The sequence below is a fragment of the Macaca thibetana genome, chromosome 9, assembly GCF_024542745.1.
Source record: "Macaca thibetana thibetana isolate TM-01 chromosome 9, ASM2454274v1, whole genome shotgun sequence".
Classification (NCBI taxonomy): domain Eukaryota; kingdom Metazoa; phylum Chordata; class Mammalia; order Primates; family Cercopithecidae; genus Macaca; species Macaca thibetana.
The window spans coordinates 84841330-84860612 of record NC_065586.1 but is presented as its reverse complement, the minus strand read 5'-3'; the positions used below and the strand labels follow the sequence as shown (position 1 = coordinate 84860612).

Below are 19283 nucleotides of genomic sequence, written 5' to 3'. Positions count from 1 at the left end.
ATCATGTTAAGCTAAATAATATAGCAATTTCCAGGCAAACTGTAATGCATATTACTTACTGTTAAGTAAAGCAAATACACATCTGTAGAGTTTTACAAACTCTTCATTATAAATAATTTCTTGCATTTGAGAGGCAGTTTATACTTTTCAAAGAGTTTTCACACCTGGTATCTTGTTTCCTGTTCACAGAAATCCAGTGAGGAGAGAAGGCATTCATGAGCCTCACTCAGCCAATGAGGGAATCTGGAAACTAGGCAAGAAGTCCTGACTGATAGAACATAATAATTTACAGGTGGAGTTGGGACTAAAGTCTCCTGTACCCTCCAGAACTGCATAATACCAAATGCTTAGGAAGTGTGTGTGTGTGTGTGTGGATGCTGCCCCTCCCCAGTGCTTCTATATAAAGCAAGTAAAAATGATCATGTATCATTCCTCAAGGGCACTTGGAGGTCCCCAGAATGTGTCCTGGAAATTTTCTTGGCCAGTATCCCATCTTAGAGGGATGGCTTATCCCAGCCTGCTATGGTTTGAATGGTGGGGTCTCCACCACTATTCATGATGAAACTTAATCCTCAATGCAACAGTATTAAGAAGTGTGGTCTTTGGGAGGTGAGTAATCACAAAGGCTCCACTCTAATGAATGGTATTAAGACCCTTGTGAAAGCGCTTAAGGTTGAAGGGAGTGCTCTCTTGCCCTTCTGCCTTCCACCCTGTGAGGACACAGCAACAAGGTGCCATTGGTGTCTAGTGAAGGCTTCTTGTGGAAGCTGAGAGCAGCCCTCACTAGACACCAATGCTGGTGCCTTGATCTTGGACTTCCCAGCCTCTAGGACCAGACAAAACAAATTTCTGTTCTTTTTAAATCACCCTATATCAGGCATTTTGTTATAGCAGCAAAAACACACCAAGACGTTATCCCAGATCCAGCTTATGTGAGACTGAATGGAAAAAATTTCCCTCAGCTGGATTGCACTATGGCTAGAAAGGATAGATTATTATCACCAATTATAACAGGTACAATTTTCTGAGTCCCTCAAAAAATGTGCTGTGAAATTCACCAATAGTATCTCATTTAATATGAAATATCCTGTGAAGTCAAGTATTATGATCTCCATTTTATGGATGATAAAACTGATGCTCAGATTGCTTAATAACTTGCCAATGCCCCTACAGTAAATTCTTAGCACAGCCAAGATTTAACCTCATGTCTATTTGACTTGCTCCTATGATGGCCTGGTGGATGTTGGAATTCAATGTTTTGGGCCCTATCCTCTTGCCTTACTCTGTGGCTGTTTATACAGTAATGCATACATCGTTTGCCTATCTGAGGGGTGTCAGGGAGTGTAGCTGATATATACAAACACGTTTAAAAGAAACATTTTCAGATATTTTCTTAAAATAATCTAATTTAGACCCACATTAATAGTTGTGTAGCCAAATCAGTTAACAATTTGGCTAAGCCTTCACTAGGCTATGTAAAATCATCTAAAACAAATCACCTGATTTCCAAATGTTAACTCTCTTTCTTCCTACTTCTTTTAACTTTAGATGATACGAAAAAGCAAAAGATACACGTTCTCCAAATCCAGATTTGACAGATTTAGACACAATCTAACACTGAAAAACATGCCATAATATGATGAACTTTATTTTTTTAAATATCTGTTATTCTTTTCTTTTTGCTTGAGAACCACTACTTAAATGATGACCTTTATTACATTTGAAAAATTTAAAAAGAAGAAGCTATTTAAATGAAGCTAAACTTTTTCAAGGAGGAAAATAGCATGCCACACAAAAATAAACTGAAACCCAAAAGGTCAAACGTACATGAATCCATCCTAGAGTGAGGAGATCGTGTTGATCCTGCACATTGAATAATTCCTCTACATTCTCCACGTCACAATAGTCTGGTCCCGCAGACTGCTTTGGCACAATTACATGAGTAATAGTAAATTCATTATGTGTCTAAAAAACAAGTAGCAGAAAGAATGACATGCATCTGACACACACACACACACACACACACACACACAAAAAACAAACAACGGAACAGGAAGTGCAATGTTTAAGACTAAAGAGTCCGCCAATAGGGGTGTGTGTCTAGGTACAGGGACCACTTACATTATCCCTCCCTGTACCGAGACACACAACCGTTCCCAATTCAAAAACAAGTCCCAACAGTAAAAATGGATTCTTTGCCAAAAGTTTGAGACTCAGTTGTTTGTAGCTTGAAACCCACTTTCACAATAGAAAACATAACATAAATAGGAATTTGCATGCCAGGCTTCTGTGGAAGTTTAGTTAATAAATGATGTCTTGATATAGCTGTAATGGAAAAACTGAACAAAACAAGGACAGATTTGTTTGGAGGGGGAGATACTAGTTAAATAATTTTGTGGTGTTACCAAAAGGCATTTCTTAGGGTTGTGAAGGTTGATGGTTTTGTTTTTATATTACTAATTATATTGAATGTCACTTCAAGATTTACGACATTCTTCGAATGTTGCGAGGACTCACTAGGATCTTCTGTAATTAAGATAATGTTTTGGATTTGCAATCAGATAAAGAGAAAGAAAAAACAAATTATTCCTCTTAGGCAAAAGGTAAGAGTTGAGAGGAAGAGGGTTGTGAAGTGCCATGGGATCCTGAAGGAAGCGATGTTTGTGCAGTGAGAGGCTGTCTTCCCCCAGGCAGGCTGGCCTTTCTCTGTCCAGAGGACCATCCTCTCTCTAGCCTTAGGGCTTTCCTGCACACTATGCACTGCTCCTTCGCCCTGATTTCAACTCTTCCCTCCATCCAACCTCAAGGTTAGATTTACCAGTTACACACTCCCATGATTCCCTGCACTTGCACAGACAGCACTCAGCCCCACTTATCATTAGTCATCTGTCTGGGTCTTCACAGCATCATAAGTATCGTGAGTCAGGCTGTTGCTGGACACCCACTGCTAATACCCAGCACACTGCCTGGCACATTTAGATATTCGGTAAATGTTTGTCTGACAACGGAGTGAATGAATCACAAATGAATCAATAAATCAATCTGAATACAACACAGGATGTGGGGGTGGATGTTTCTATAGCACACTGTCTCCTTAAGTGCAACAGAGGTGACTGTAGATGCCCATTCTCCTGTGCTTGCCACCAATGGCTTCCTCTATCTTGGAGGGAAAGAGATGACAGAATACTGGAATGCAGGAGGAGATTGTGTATTGAATACAATGTAGTATTATTCAATAAAGCAGAGGTTCCTAAGCTAAATTTTGAGGACTGAAAATATACCTGGACCCAGATATATAAACTAGCACTCAAAACAGACTATGAAAGGACACGCCCAAAGAAACATTATTTATCTTTGTTGTAGATAGGAAATTGAATGCATCTCCTTTCTTTCATCTCCTTCTATTATGACATTGTCTTTCATCACATACTTATGATATCTTCCATAATTAAATATGTCCTGTGCCTATAGGCTTTTGTTGAAACTACTGCCTTAAACTAAAGGAAACAACAAAATCCTAGTTTTATTCCATGTGTTTCTCAAAAAGGACAGCAAGATAATACATGCCACAGATTAAGTTAATTATACGAATGTATGTGAAGCTAACAATTGCAATGAAAATTTGATTTGGCAACCAGATAGATTTGGAAATCTGAAGACCTATATTTCATACCATTTTTCTAATCAAAGATTTGATTTATAGGTTGATCTTTAGGACAAGTTTTTATAGAGTCTCTGAAATTTTACAATCTATTTTCTAGAAGGATCATTCCATTAATAATGACAGTAGTTTTATAAAGTTAATTTGTGTAATGTTAATTTCATAATACTTATAACTCTTAGCATGCTTTTATTCTGTTCCACTTATCGGAAGAAATCTAGTACTATTAAAAGTATCCTATGCAGATACATAGATATAAATATAAGGATCATACCAGTTTTCCACAGAGTATTCCACAGGTTTCTATTCCTCTCACTGTATTAGATTCTGCCAGCTGCAGAAATTTGTGGCAAAGATCTTTTGGCAAAACTGCACATCGCAGTCCTTCAACCACTAAATCTAAGAAACAAAAAAGGGAGAAAAGGCTAAAAAAACAAACTGTATGTCCCATCTTTCAAAATTGCTATTGGCAAGCAGTCGCAGTTGGACATAAATTTCAAAAATAAAAGTATCAGGTGTTCCACTTTCCATATTTTATTTTAAAACTCTTAGAAGTAAACATTAACTAGAAGTAAAATTAAATTATGTATATAAATTATTTTATAAGCAAAGTGAGGAGGTACCAGCACTTTTACATGTTTGTACCTTGGGTCAACTACTTACATGTTATTTTATCTTTTGGCATGAAGTAAATATAGGGTTAAATGCATAGGCTGTGTAGAATGCATCTCATACCCCATAAGACATATGATAAATATTGTGTTTACCATGTTACTTATATCTTTATGAAAGTTGGTGATCAGCAAGTCAAAGCACAACGTTTTGGTAAACAATTAGCAGTAAAGTAACTTTAAGAATGGTCGCCTATTATCACTCATTTCAAATAAATGGGAACACAAATTCCATCTGACAGTGTCTGTGAAGAAGAATTCTGTATTTTGGAAACCTGCCAGCACCGATCTGGCAGTATGGAGCAGCACTAATTCTTGCAGAAACACACAGGCCATTTGGAGGTTAATTATCTATGTGTATGAGATTCTCTCAGTCCAAGGATGATGCTAAGCATACCGAGTATAAACATTTATTGCTGAGCAAAGGTCTGGATAAACAATTTTCTCAACACCTTTTCTCTCCAGAAAGATGGATGTATTTAAGATGTATGTATTTCTTAGTTAAAATACATAGAAGACAAAAGGACTTGAAATTCTTCTCATTTAAAATCTCTGTTCAATGACAAAATACTTCCCATTTATGACAGAGTCTCTGCTCTATCGGGGGCATCATATTTCCTGAATTTTAAGGTTATATATAGTAAAAGCCAGAGAGTATTGAAAGGTTAGTTCTGTCATGCATACCATATTATGCAGGGGTCCTACTATAATTAGTAATGAAATGAGGAGGACCCTCCCAGATGCTATAGAAATATGGTTCCATCCGATGAGCCTCAGTGTCTCACGGGGGTGTATTTCATCACTTACTCTGAACAGCACTTAGAGTAGCAGCTGGCGTTAAGGCCCTGTTTACAGGAGGAGAGTGGCTAGCATAATTGGTTGCATCACTTTTATTAGGTTGATCTGCAAATACATTCAGCAAGGAATTGTTCTGGTGTGTGGAAAAGCAGGACAAAGCGCTCCCATCAATCTGCTCCGACAGCCCCGAGGTTTGCTGACTTCGCATCTGACCTCGGGCTAACTCTTGCTTCTTGAGTTGATCTTCGAAAAACAGAAACTGCTCCGATTCTAGCTGCTGCTGGCGCATCTGAGCAATCCGCTTCCTTTCTGCCTCTATCAATCTCTGATGCTCCAGTTTTTTGAGAATTTCAGCTTTATATTTGTTCTATAAAGTGTGGCAGCCAGAAGAGAAGGTTAGTGTCCAAGGAAAAACACTGAACTGGAATTAGACATTTTCAGTCTTCAAGCAGACAGAGAAAAGGCTAGATACTGTGATATACCCACAGGGACACTCAGGGAACAGTGAGAGAAATACATAACATCAGGGCAAAAGCCCCTTGATCTGATTAATGCAGCAGTTCTAAATCCACTGATATTTTACCAGAGACAGGCCATGACAATCAGGATCCCTCCATTCCCTTATGCTTGTAAATACTGAAAAATCAACGTTAAGGTTGTTTGCTCAGTCAGACCGACAAGACCATATGAAACAAAATACCTCACCCCTACTGCACTTTCAATATAGTGACCACTGGCCACGTGTGATTATTTGAACTTGATTAAAATTAAACAAAATTAGAAATTCAGCATCTCAGGCACACTAGTCACATTTAAGTACCCAGTAGCCACATGTGGCTAGTGGGTACCATATTGGAAAGTGTCAAACAGAATATTTCCATCATCACAGGGAGTTCTATTGAACAGTGCTGCCCTAGAACCTTTTGCATTTGACTCTAGGACTCATACTCTGCTGGAAATTTATGGATAAGAAGGAATCACTAAAAAGAATGGTTATTAAGGCCAGGCGTGGTGGCTCACGCTTGTAATCCCAGCACTTTGGGAGGCCGAGGCGGGCGGATCACAAGGTCAGGAGATGGAGACCACGGTGAAACCCCGTCTCTACTAAAAATACAAAAAATTAGCTGGGCGCGGTGGCAGGCGCCTGTAGTCCCAGCTACTCAGGAGGCTGAGGCAGGAGAATGGCATGATCCCGGGAGATGGAGCTTGCAGTGAGCCGAGATGGCGCCACTGCACTCCAGCCAGGGGGACAGAGCGAGACTCCATCTCAAAAAAAAAAAAAAAAAAAGGTTATTAAAATGTGTTCCAACCTTCTCTGTCACCACTAACGAAGAGTTTTGCTAAAAATGAGGAGTCCCAAGCTCTCCAGTCCTAACAAAATATTCAGGCTTATTAGGTCAGATAATATGAAGTATTAATGAGCCTTTCAAGTGATTTTGATAGAAGCTAGATTTGGGAGCTACCGTAAGATGGCGGTAGCATAGGGGACACAGTTGATAGCTGCACATTCAGGTGCATACAAATCACCCTGGGGCTAACTGCAGTTGCAAATCCTGATTCAGAAGGTCTGGGATGGGGCCGGAGATTCTGCATGTCTAACAGTCTTCCAAATGATGCTAATGCTGGCTGAAGCGAGGGCTCACAGGCATCGCTGTTCATCTCTCCTAGGCTCAGTCCTGCTATTCTAACCCCACAGAGATTTCTACATGGGACACTACCGTAGGCTATGAAGTGACTGGTATCAAAGGCAGAACATGCAACAGCTGCAGAGCCTGTTCCTCCCAGGAAGATCATGAAGAGGAAGATCATACACATTGCCGACTGTGGAAGGGAGACTTGGACTGGGCTTTCGTCTGCCTTGCTGTTGCTTTGTCTTACCCTCCAAGATCATTTCTGTCTTTCATATTTCAAGTCACATTATTAATATACACACTTCAGGGACATTTCCAATTTCAACATTCCCTCTACCACTTCGTTAAAACTTACCACTCAAACTAGCCTTCCACCTTTGCCCATAGAAAGTCAAAAAGCTCAATGAGCATTCTCAGAGCTGATGAGATTGAACTGAAGTGGGAGTCAGTGAAGGTGGTAACTTCCAAAGCAAATAAAACACAAACAAAAAAGCAAAATAGCTTTATAATAATGCTATGTTGAATGTGAGTATCCGATACACTGACTGGCCAATTTCTTCTTCCAATGCCTTTCTGCCTCTCAGACATTATCATGATGGTCACTGTTTATTAATAACAACCCAGAAGCCACCACTTTTGGGTGATACAATTACATTTCAACCACATGGTTAGCTGTTATTCCATCTCAATGCAATCCTGACTATAACATTCTAAGAATCAAATTCACATTTCTAAGGCCTACATCATTAGGCACATCAAAAACCATATTCTGTTCTCCCTACCTCCTACTGGCTGTTCTTCTGGCAAAAGAGCAGCCATCTGGCTCAAGGTTATATTGGCAAGAGTCGATCAAAAAGTTCTACTTAAATCGCTGTAGGAAATCTCTTTTCTAACACATTGCTTTGTTAGATGTTGTAGGGAAATAGAAATACCACATTGTTGGTGCAACTGCTTAACCTGGATATCAGCATAAATTTTGTATTGGTTTCACATCACTGCATCTTTAATTTTTAATTTAAATGCACAGAACATTTCAAAAACTCATCACATAAAAATGAAATTCAAAAACCACTTGTACATAAAATAGTCATGAAATAAGTGTACCAAATGAACTTACTTTGCTTTGCAAATATTCTTGGTATTCTACGTTATATTTCTTTAAAAGGTCGTTTTTCAATTCATCTGTCCTTGGGAATGCAATTTCCTTCAGTTTCTTTTAAAAATATATATACATATTGATTAGTGGGATTTTCAATACACTCAGATCCTCAGGTGAGAAAGAAAAACAGCTGGTAGGTGTGTTGCAAATAAAGTCATGAGTAACCAAAGATGATGGCAGAAAAGTAACTCTTTTTTATGGGTCCAAAATATAACTTTCCAGCAGAAAAGAAACACTATTATCCCTTTTGTAAGAACTTTATTGGCCCCACTGATTAGATAAGCATTTCGTTATAGCCCAATGCTATAAAAAGTAAATAGCTAGAACTTCATGGCTACCTTTGTGGTACCCCATTTTTAGACAGTGAGTTTGAGATCAATCATTCGTTCTACAGTACATAAATCATGTAGCATCCGAATTAGAAGGGATGTGAGAGAATATATGGTGGATAGGGATTTCTACACATGCTAGACTGTAAAAAGAATAGCTGGGGCACTTTTTATAAAAATACAGATTCCCAAGCCTAATCCAGATCTACTGAATTAACACCTAGAGAAGCGGTCTGGGAATCTGGATCTCAAACAGCTTCCTCAGAGATTCTTAATGGCAAGAATATCTGGGAATTCTTATAAAGGCCAACTACCTCTTCCTTTTTAGAGGTGAGAGAGCAAAGGCCTGAAGAGATTGAAATTCCTGTTCGGTATCATGCAACCAGCCAGCAGCCCATTTAGGACTGGAACTCAAGTCTCCTGACTCTCTAGCTCTTTCACCAAATTTCGATTCTCTTAATCCTTTGTCATTCATTTATGTATTTATTCATATATCTATTCAATAAGCATAAACAAGAGAAATGTATATGGTTTTGCAGAATTTTTCTCCTACAAAAAAAAAAAATAATAATAAGCATAACCCTAAATTGAAAGTCACCTTGACAGCCTGGCACCTTTAGTTTCCAAACAGAACTCTCTGAGGTTGAATGAACAAGAGAATTGAGGGGGAGTGCTACACAAAGACATGATAATAAATGATACTTCAGGTAAGTGACTGTAGACATTTAAAAAGTTGACTGGGCGTGGTGGCTCATGCCTGTAATCCTAACACTTCAGGAGGCAGAGGCAGGCAGATCACCTGAGGTAAGGAGTTCGAGACCAGCCTAGCCAACATGGTGAAACTCCATCTCTATTAAAAATACAAAAATCAGGCTGGGCGCGGTGGCTCACGCCTGTAATCCCAGCACTTTGGGAGGCCGAGGCGGGCGGATCACTAGGTCAGAAGTTCGAGACTATCCTGGCTAACATGGTGAAACCCCGTCTGTACTAAAAATATAAAAAAATTAGCCAGGCATGGTGGCGTGCAACTGTAGTCCCAGCTGCCGGGGAGGCTGAGGCAGGAGAATGGCGTGAACCTGGGAGGTGGTGCTTGCAGTGAGCCGAGATCACACCACTGCACTCCAGCCTGGATGACAGAGTGAGACTCTGTTTAAAAAAAAAAAAAAAAATTAGCTGGGCATGGTGGCAGGTGCCTGTAATCCCAACCACTCAGTAGGCTGAGGCAGGAGAATTGCTTGAACCCGGGAGGCGGACGTTGCAGTGAGCTGAGATTGCGCCACTTCACTCCAGCCTAGGTGACAGAGCAAGACTCTGACTCAAAACAAACAAATAAATAAATAAATAATGTAGATGACCATCTGACAAAATCTGCATTTTGCTTATGCATTCTCAGGTCTGAAAAGACTCATAGGAAAGCCTTTATTTCATTATTTGGTAAAGTGTTTTTCAAAAGTTATTTAAAATTGCATGCTACAATTGGCTTTGTGTACATGATTTTATCTTCCTTCATATAAGACCAACACAAGCTATTAAAGACAAATAAATGGGAAATATTGTAAATGTTTATTTAAAAGAATATATTCACAGCTAGACATAACCAAAATTATAGATATAGCAATTATTGGTGATAAACAAATCACTTAAAAAATGATGATAAATTGCAACACTCTTTTTCCTTGATAGTATTTTAGCCTTCCACCTCCTGCTTCCCCCACAATACTTTATAATCTATAGTTACAGTTCTATAAGATGTAAATAGCTAGAACTTTGTGGTTGCCTTAATAACTAACACTAATTTTCAAACAGTTATTGAGTTCAGGGCTGTATAAAATAATCAAAAGCAGCCAAAATGTCTGAAAAAAGTTTGGAGAAATACACAACATTCTCTTAATCTCCGGGAGAGATTATTGTAAAATAATTCCTTCTTCACACCATTAGGTAACGTTTTTCTTTCTTTCTTTTCCCCCAGCATCAATTAGACAAACCACACTGGCTCAATGATGATCATTAAACGTCTAAGAAAAAAATCGAAACATCATGGTTAATGGAATGAATTTCTCGTGCTCAAACTCTCAAGAGAAAGAGAAAGCGGAGGAAGGGGAAGAATGAATCAATAATGGATACTTATAGAGCATTTGATTCCACAGTGGATAAGCAAACCCACAATACCTTCATAATATCCTGCTTTTCAGGTACTGCACATTGCTGGTAATCTCGATGGTTAGGAAGCTTTTCTACAAACAAGCTAAGAAAGAGAAAACATGTTCTTAGCATTATGTAACAGCAAAAGCTCAATCATGGTTTCTAATAAGGGAATGAGCATCTTTTTTCAAAAATCACATGTTTAATAACTTATTTACCTACAGTCTTTCTATCTGCCTTTTCACTAAAGTCTGGCATGAGTATTATTTTGGTATTAACGGTTAAACTCAACAAACTAAGCACCAGAGCTAACAAGGTTAAGGTCAGGGTACTCTCTAAACAGATCAAGTCGTTTGATCTTTCTCAGGTACTGCATGCTTAACCCCAAAAGAGCACCATCTTACTTTTGTGTACTGCTGGCAACACAGAGAATCACATAAAAATATCAGAGCATGGAAAGAGTGATGTAAATTCCTTCTCACTCTTGAAAAAAACTCAAATGACCACTGATGAACCAGCAGCGCCATCGTGTGTGTATCAAAAAACTCTTAACTGAAAACTTGTAACTAAGAAAAGTGACAACCAGAATCCCTAGTGAATTAGGAGGTGCTAATTAGGAATTCATTATTTTTCATCACCATTTGAGGAACAAGAGACAGCAGCAGTGAAAGGAAATTCCTACAGGAAACCCAGTGCATCGCTTCCAGGTAAAGTGAAGAAACTGCTACCACAAGGGCAGGGAATTCTCTTTTTTATGCACCGATGTATCCTCAGCCTGAAGAATAGAATCCAGCTCATAATAAGTGCTCAATAAATATTTGCAAAATGAATGAATAACCCTTCCTTGAAAAATCATAATGAGCTGTAAATGCTGTTTCTGATCAAATAATATGCCTTATACTTACTGATTCTGTAAACCAAATAATACACACATATACTCATCATTTAATTTCTTCTGACGACAGGCTATAGGTTAGACAGAAATGTTAGAGTAATTCCCATTTTAAATGAGAAAATTAAGGCTTAAAGAAGCTTTAAAAGTTGTTAGCTATCTAAGCCTTTATAAATAGAATAAATTCAAAGACATTTAGAGCAGAGGGGACCTCAGAGATTTTCTCCCATAAATCTTTCATTCGTAGATGATGAACTAAGGCCCAGGAAGAATGAGTGAATTACAAATTATCACACAAGAGAATTCAAATATTTTGATTACACAATAATTCTGAGATATAGGGGCCTTTTCCCTTTCACCAGGCTCACAATTACATAGGAGCATACGCAAGATCAGAGCAGAAGGTGAAAAAGAAATATTATTAATTGGTAACTTATTCAGAAACAAAATTTATTAGAAAAGCTTGGCTATCAATGGTGGAGAATAACTTCCAATTTCATATTTATTACTTAACTTTCTAAAAACAAGTGGTTTTCCCAGGTAGGGTAAATACTGCCAACCATTCTCTAAATTTTCAAGTTCAGTAACTTGGATAAAACGCAGATCTCAATTTGTATACCATGTAAATCACCTTTAATTTTGCCCTTGGTAGAATCATGGAAGGCAATTTTTTTTTTTTTTTTTTCCTGAGACGGAGTCTCGCTCTGTCACCCAGGCTGGAGTGCAGTGGCGCAATCTCGGCTCACTGCAAGCTCCGCCTCCCGGGTTCACGCCATTCTCCTGCCTCAGCCTCCCGAGTAGCTGGGACTACCGGCGCTCGCCACCTCACCCAGCTAATTTTTCATATTTTTTAGTATAGACGGGGTTTCACCATGTTAGCCAGGATGGTTTCGATCTCCTGACCTTGTGATCCGCCCATCTCGGCCTCCCAAAGTGCTAGGATTACAGGCTTGAGCCACCGCGCTGAGCCATGGAAGGCAATTTTTAAAATATTGTATCTTTCAACTTAAATGTTCTCAGGCTAAGCCCCTGACTAAGCTAGTGAAATTATATGTGAAATAAGCCAGGCACAGAAACACAAACACTGCATGATCTCACTTATAATTTAGAAGGAATCTAAAATAGTTGAATTTATAGCAGGGCAGACAGTAGTAAGGTGGCTATTAGAGTTCCAGTGGGTGAGGATAAGGGGTGAGATGTTGGTCAAAGGATACAAAACTTCAGTTAGACAGGAGGAATAAGTTCAGGAGGTCCAGTGTATATGATGATTATAGTTAATAACAATGCATTGCATAATTATGCAGCTTGGGTCTGGCACAGTAGCTCATGCCTATAATCCCAGGACTTTGGGAGGCCAAAGCAGGAGGATCACTTGTATCCAGGAGCTGGAGATCAGCCTGGGCAACATAGTAAGATCCCGTCTCTACAAAAATAAAAGATTAGACGAGCATGGTGACACATGCCTGTACTCCCAGCTACTTGGGAGGCTGAGGTGGGAGGATCACTTGAGCCTGGGAGGTCGAGGCTGCAGTGAGCTATGATTGTGCCGCTGCACTCAGCCTGTGCAACAGGGAGGCCCTGTCTCAGTAAAAGGTCTGTGGGGTAATAAATATGTTAATTGGCTTGACTTGGTCATTCTACAATATAAGCATATATGTATCAAAACATGTTGCACACCCACAATATATATATAATTTTTGTCAATTTAAATCAAATTAATAATAAGCTAGCAAAAGTAATCGACACGTGACTTTCAATTAAAATAAAAAAATAGAAGGTTCAGCTTAGAAGATATAATTATTGATAACAGGACATCCTTTCAACTAGTAAGTTACCAGATTTATAGTAAGGCAAGTCCAAGTCCCACTTCTGTTAACTCTTCAACTAGGATATGCCACTAGCAAATATCTGTCTAATAGGAAATTTGATAGTTTGATATGGCTGTTTTGATGTAGCCACTTTTACTCAACATTTTGACAGCTCTTTTGTACATAGTGCTCTTCATAGCCAAATAAAATGTTTTTAAAAAAGAAATAATAAATGCTATATGAAACTTGAATGAGTTTCCTGAACCTATCCCTGAACCTGAATCAGATCTTTCCTGTGTCTCCCAACTTGTCCCCCAGACTCAAACCACCAAATCAAACTTTTTTAATGTTGATGACATGTTCTAGGTGCTTTAAGTGGAGCTACACTGTAGTTCCTGCTCTCATAAAGCTTCAGTTTCTGTTGGGGAAAATCGCATGAAAAAATAAATTACATTTATGAAGAGTGAAGCATGTATTAAATAGATTATTGTGCTGGCCTTGGAGCCTCCTGCCTTCCCTGACCCTAAGCATCAGAGATGGTGTTGGGATGCCTGTGAGTACATTAGTTGGTAATTTAAAAACCTGAACATTTAAAGCTCCTAGAGACTGTGCAATTGGTCTGAACATGAAAACATTACTGATACCCAAACTGCCACATCAAAATAACTATGTAAATATTTTTCCAATTTTCTCACTTCAGAGGCCTTTAAAAAACTTACGTTATAAATTTATTATAAAGAACAAAGGCATTTTCCAAATTTCCTTCTTCCAAATACACAGACGCCATCCTCTCCATCTCTACTCCAGACCTAAAGTAACGTCGTGGAGTGATGTCTTCACTGATGGTGATATTACAACCAAGTTTGCTTAGGGCACGGACTCGCTCTTCTGGGCTTAGGGAAACATCTGTATGGTCAGGCATAGCAGCTAACTTTTTCTGTAAAGCAAAATTTAAATCTCTGATTAATTGCTGATTATAGTAAGAAAAGGATATGACTAATATTACGGATGTATTTTCTTTATGAGGAACCTAACACTATCATCTAAGGAAATCTTTTCATAAGTTAATGATATGATCAAAGTAAAGCATTTTTGCGTAAACATGGTTTATACAACAAAAAGACAAACCTCCAGGGTAAACATACAGTTTTATTGGAGTGGGATCTCACTTTAGGTTTCAGGGTACAATTATCTGGAAGTTCCAGGGTATGCAAATGTTTCAGGTCATGTTAGGTAAAATATCATTGCCCCTCATATCCCTGTGCATGCTTCTATCTGGGATCATGTGAAGCAGGTCATAAGATGAATTCCTGCCATTGTAGGGTTCATGTCAGTCTACTCTGAAGGGTCTCCAAGGAGGTAACTTGGATTCAAGTTACTGTAAAGATTTAGTTCTATTCCAGAATAAGTGTTGTTTAGTAAGAAGTTTTCAGGGCCTCTCTGCATCTTCGTTGAGTTAAAAAAAAAAAAAAAACCAAAACCAAAAAACACAAATAAGTCCTGGAGAAGCCTTTTCAAGCATAAGGATGCCCCTCCCATTTTTTTTAAACATAAAAAGAGTCTCAGACTTCCGTATAATAGTAATTACACTGTTAAGTTAGTCCTTAACCAAGAAAATAATGATATGTTACTAAGAAATGTCAGTGATAGCAATTTGGATTTTATTAATAAAAACAGCATCTATACACTTTTGGTAAAGCACAGAACATACACAATTCAGAATGATTATTCAATAAAAAGTCAGTGCTTCAGAAAGGAAATTTTCTCTGTTAAGTGCCAGATAGCAAGTATCTTAGGCTCTGCTAGCCATATGGTTTCCATTGCAACTTGAATTCAGCTCTCAGCATGAAAGTGACCATAAACAATATGGAAAAAAATGACCCTGGCTGTGTCCCCCCAATTTTTATTTATAAAAACAAGCAGGTGGTTTGGCCCTTAGACCATAGTTTGCTGACCCCTGCTTTAGATCAGCATATTTCAAAGCATGGTCCATGTAATAGCAGCATCAGCATCAACTGGGAGTTTCTTACAAATGCAAATTCCTAACAGGTCTCACCTCAGACCTATAGTCAGGATCTCAGGACCTCTGGAGGTAGGCTGGAGAACCAATGTTTTAATCCGTCTTTCCAGAGGTACTTATGCATGCACAGTTTGAGAAGCAAGGCTTTAGACCAACCACTTCTACCATTGCTGGATGCTCCCAGAACAGAGTGAGCCTAGAGCAAATTTAGCCTCTCAAGGCCTCCTTGGTCAGTTAAGGGTAGGTTGCAAGTCTGACTACTGTGGGGGTGGAGCACTTAATTCAGGTCTGCAGAAAGCTATGAAAGAAGTCAAGGTAAGCATACTTTTAGTCTGGCCGTGAATTACTGAGCCAACCTTCAGGGGCAGGGCATAGTGAATTAGATATCTGGAGTTCTTCCAATGCCATCTGGCCTACTTTGGTGGTAAATGTATAGCCAATAGAACCCTAGAGATCTGAAATGATTCTTGGTCCTAAAGGTTTAACATGTAACCAGAGACCCACGAACTTGTTTCTCAAGGCTTCATTAAGTAAGAACCATACCATTTCCCTTGTACGTTTTATTATATGGCTTCACCACATCAAAGACAGAAATTGGAGTTCTGAACTTTGAGCCTCAGGCTTCAGTATATGGTCTTTTCCAGTTGAGATGTCTCAAATCCTACAGCAATCCATCCGCTTTTCCCTAACCACACTCACCTATAGAACTCAACAGCACTAAAAGAAAATATTGTCATTTGACCACAGATAATTGCTTCAATGATATCAGAAAATGACTAGAGAAAAAAATCTATGAAAATCAGAATGTCTTCTAAAGGGGGTTCCAGCCTCTCATATGTATAAAAGTAATGTGTTCATATTTTACTACTATATAGTCCACACTGAGTTACAATTATTTCTGTACAAATGTGTCTGATCCCTTATGAACTCCTTGGGGTTTTAAAAGGGATCACTTTCCATTTATCTCTGTTCCCTGTAGCATCTTCCCTGCCACATATGTGATAATAAGTGTATCAAATAAAAGAGACAAAGAAGTGAGAGAAGGAAGCAACAAGAGATTATAATTAGTTTTTTCCCTGAAAATGAAAATTAGATTATTTTTCCTCTTCTAAATGGTCCTATCCTTCCCAAATTTAAAATTGATTTCAAAGATAAGCTAGAAAATAACCTAAAGTCTTCATCAATCTATAGTTTTTTTTTGTTTGTTTGTTTGTTTGTTTGTTTTTGAGACAGAGTCTCACTCTGTCGCCCAGGCTGGAAGTGCAGTGGCACGATCTCGGCTCCTGCAACCTCCACCTCCCGGGTTCACGCCATTCTCCTGCCTCAGCCTCCCAAGGAGCTGGGACTACAGGTGCCCGCCACTGCACCCGGCTAATTTTTTGTATTTTTAGTAGAGACAGGGTTTCACGGTGTTAGCCAGGATGGTCTCAATCTCCTGACCTCGTGATCTGCCCGCCGTGGCCTCCCAAAGTGCTGGGATTACAGGCGTGAGCCACCGCGCCCGGCCAATCTATAATATTTCATTTGCATGCAAGCTTCTTGGATGAAAACACAAATTTTCCAGATACATAGCCTTTGTGTTCATTTTTACAGTGACATATACAATAAAAATTTTAATTATTGTTATATAATGTTCTAGAAAAACACAGAAGACATCTCATAAGGATGACTCCTTCCTCTGAAGAGGTGGAAATGGGTCAGTATTTATTAACCATAGTGGAACAACAACATGGGGACAGAAAATGAAAACATTTCTGCAACTGTCTACTTTCCAAACATACTCTGAAGACAACTAAGCTCTGTGAAGGACTTTCTTGGTCAAGAAAAAACATTAGGTCACAACCTATTTCAGTACAAGAACCAGGCTCTCTCTTTCTTTATGTCCTGGTGCCAGTCTCTGTGCATACAGGGTATTTAGTATACTGCACACTGGTACAAGGTCGCTGTGAGTGGTTGGGAAGGGTCTTCGGGAGGAGGAAAATGGGAATGACAGTTTCCATTTATCGTACCATCTTGGTAGGCTAGGAGCATCAAAAAATATTGTTTCCAATTGTCATTGGGCAAAAAGTACAAAATTAGGGCCATGGAGATTACATAATGTGTCTATATTCACAGTCAGAGACTGATCTAGGACACAGAATAAGCCCATGTGATGTAGCTAGAGAAAGTGTGCACAGTGCTGGGCAGTGAGGGGAAAAGTGAGAAGAACAAGAGCGTCAAGTACAAAGACATTTACACAAGGATCCAAAGCAATACCTAGGTGTTATGTATGTTTTTCTCAGCTAACACCACACAAGGTGAGCCTCCAATTTTTATCTATATAAAGAAGCTGAGACACAAAGAGCTTTAAGTAGCTCCTCAGATATCAACTCTGAAATTCTTCTCCCTGGTGTTTTGCCAAAGGACTACACTCCTGGAATCTAGCTAGATAAACTAAAATTTTAGACTTTTGTGGAAAATAAAATGTATTTTTAAGTCTTACAAAGATAGCTTTATTAGTCACTTCCTCAAAGGAGACAACCACACAGATGGATGAGAAACTACAAGTGCTAAACTTCTTAAAGTAATTGTGACTCATTTCACATTTGTATGTTTCTGTTCTTCTTTTTGGGCTTTCCAACCAAATGTTAGATATCAGCTGGTGCAACCTACCAGAGAATTCACAGTAAAAGGCTGATCCATGCTGTCTTATCTGTGAAATGAGGATGTTCACTGTTTCTTCTCAATCACTTCATCTGTTTCAAAAACAAGAAGCAGAACTAAAGTTATTTTTTGAGACTCAAGTTTGAAATCCCAAATCCCAGGGTTATCTCTGCCTCAGACAAACAGGAACAAATGGAAATAACTTATATAACCTTAAGTTAAAAGTTCAGAGTGTTCAGAGAGACTGTTGGAAATCTCTTCCTGAAAATATAAAACTGCAAGTGGTTATGGTTTCTCGAAGCTGACCTTTGAAAGCGAAGGTGTGAAAATAATTAACATTTGACTGGCACCCAGTATGAATCTTCTGGGGGATACCTTACTTAGAACTCTATGCAAGGTTATAAAGTAGGTTCGCTTTCTTCAAAGGAATAAAGAGGATCATATTGATTATGAGCATGGACTGTTAAACCTAGAGCCGGTCTGGATTTAAACTCAACCTTAGAACTATGACAGGCAAAATTCTAAGATAGCTCTGTGATTCCTGCGTCTTGATATCTGTCGGTTTGTGTAATCCTCTCTGCTTGAGTATGGTTAAGACCCGTAATTGGCTTCTAACCAATAGAAGATAGCAAAGGTCATGTAATATTATTCCCATGATTATGTTGAATCATATGGCAAAGATGAAGAGATACTGTAGATATATGAATCCCCCCTAATAATGTTAAGTTAATTAAAAGAAAAATTATCCTGAGTGGTCTGGATCTAATCAGGTAAGACCTCTAAAAGAAGCAGATTCTCTCCTGCTGGCCTTAAAGACTCAGCCACCACAAGTTCCAAAGCTGCAAGGAAATTAATTCTGCCAATGACCACACAAGCTTGGAACATGACTCCAAGCCTCTGATGAGACTCTAGCCCATGTCAACAAGTCAATTGCTGCCTTGTGAGACCATGAGCAGGGGACCTAGATAAGCTGTGCCTAGATTCTTGACCCAAAAAGCAGCAAGATAATACATGTATATTTAAGCCATTAATTTCATAAAAATATGTAAAGCAGCAATAGAAAACAAATACGCTTAGCTGTGTGACTGCAGGGAAGTTATATAGACTTTCTGCGCATCTACAAAATGGGAGAAACAGTGGTTCCTACATCACGTGGTTGTGCTAGGATCAAATGAGTTAGCACATAAAGTCCTTAGAGTATCAATAGCTCCTAGCATATAGTCAATATTTTATCAATGTTAGCTATTATTAGAATCTTTATTTTATAGTTGAGACAACTGAGGCTCAGAGAAGTCAAGTGAATGTACCCAAGTTCAAATATTAATTCAATAAATGTTAGTAATTCCCATCCTTTTTATGCTCGTTTAGGTCAAGCTCTGCATCACCACTTTCCACTTCTAAATTTATTTTGTCCTTTATACCCCACGTATCACTTAGATGACTTTGAACATGGATCTTCTCCTGACTTCCTCATTAAGGAAACAAGGGGTTAAGATGGATTATTTTCAGTTATAATATTCAGTGATTCT

The 19283-nt window shown here is 38.7% G+C and overlaps 1 protein-coding gene across 3 annotated transcripts in view; it reads right to left on the bottom strand.

The window, feature by feature from the left end:
- The window catches only part of STAMBPL1 (STAM binding protein like 1), a 66857-nt gene that overhangs the window by 25113 nt on the left and 22461 nt on the right, over positions 1-19283 (bottom strand). For all 3 annotated transcript variants that reach the window (XM_050805272.1, XM_050805271.1, XM_050805270.1), the window contains exons 2-8: positions 17764-17846; positions 13811-14028; positions 10419-10494; positions 7879-7974; positions 5140-5497; positions 3936-4060; positions 1828-1965 (exon numbers count right to left, since the gene is read on the bottom strand). In XM_050805272.1, coding sequence (XP_050661229.1) covers positions 1828-1965; positions 3936-4060; positions 5140-5497; positions 7879-7974; positions 10419-10494; positions 13811-14028; positions 17764-17793 — 1041 coding nt within the window. In that variant the 5' untranslated portion in view covers positions 17794-17846. The remainder of the gene's footprint in view (positions 1-1827; positions 1966-3935; positions 4061-5139; positions 5498-7878; positions 7975-10418; positions 10495-13810; positions 14029-17763; positions 17847-19283) is intronic.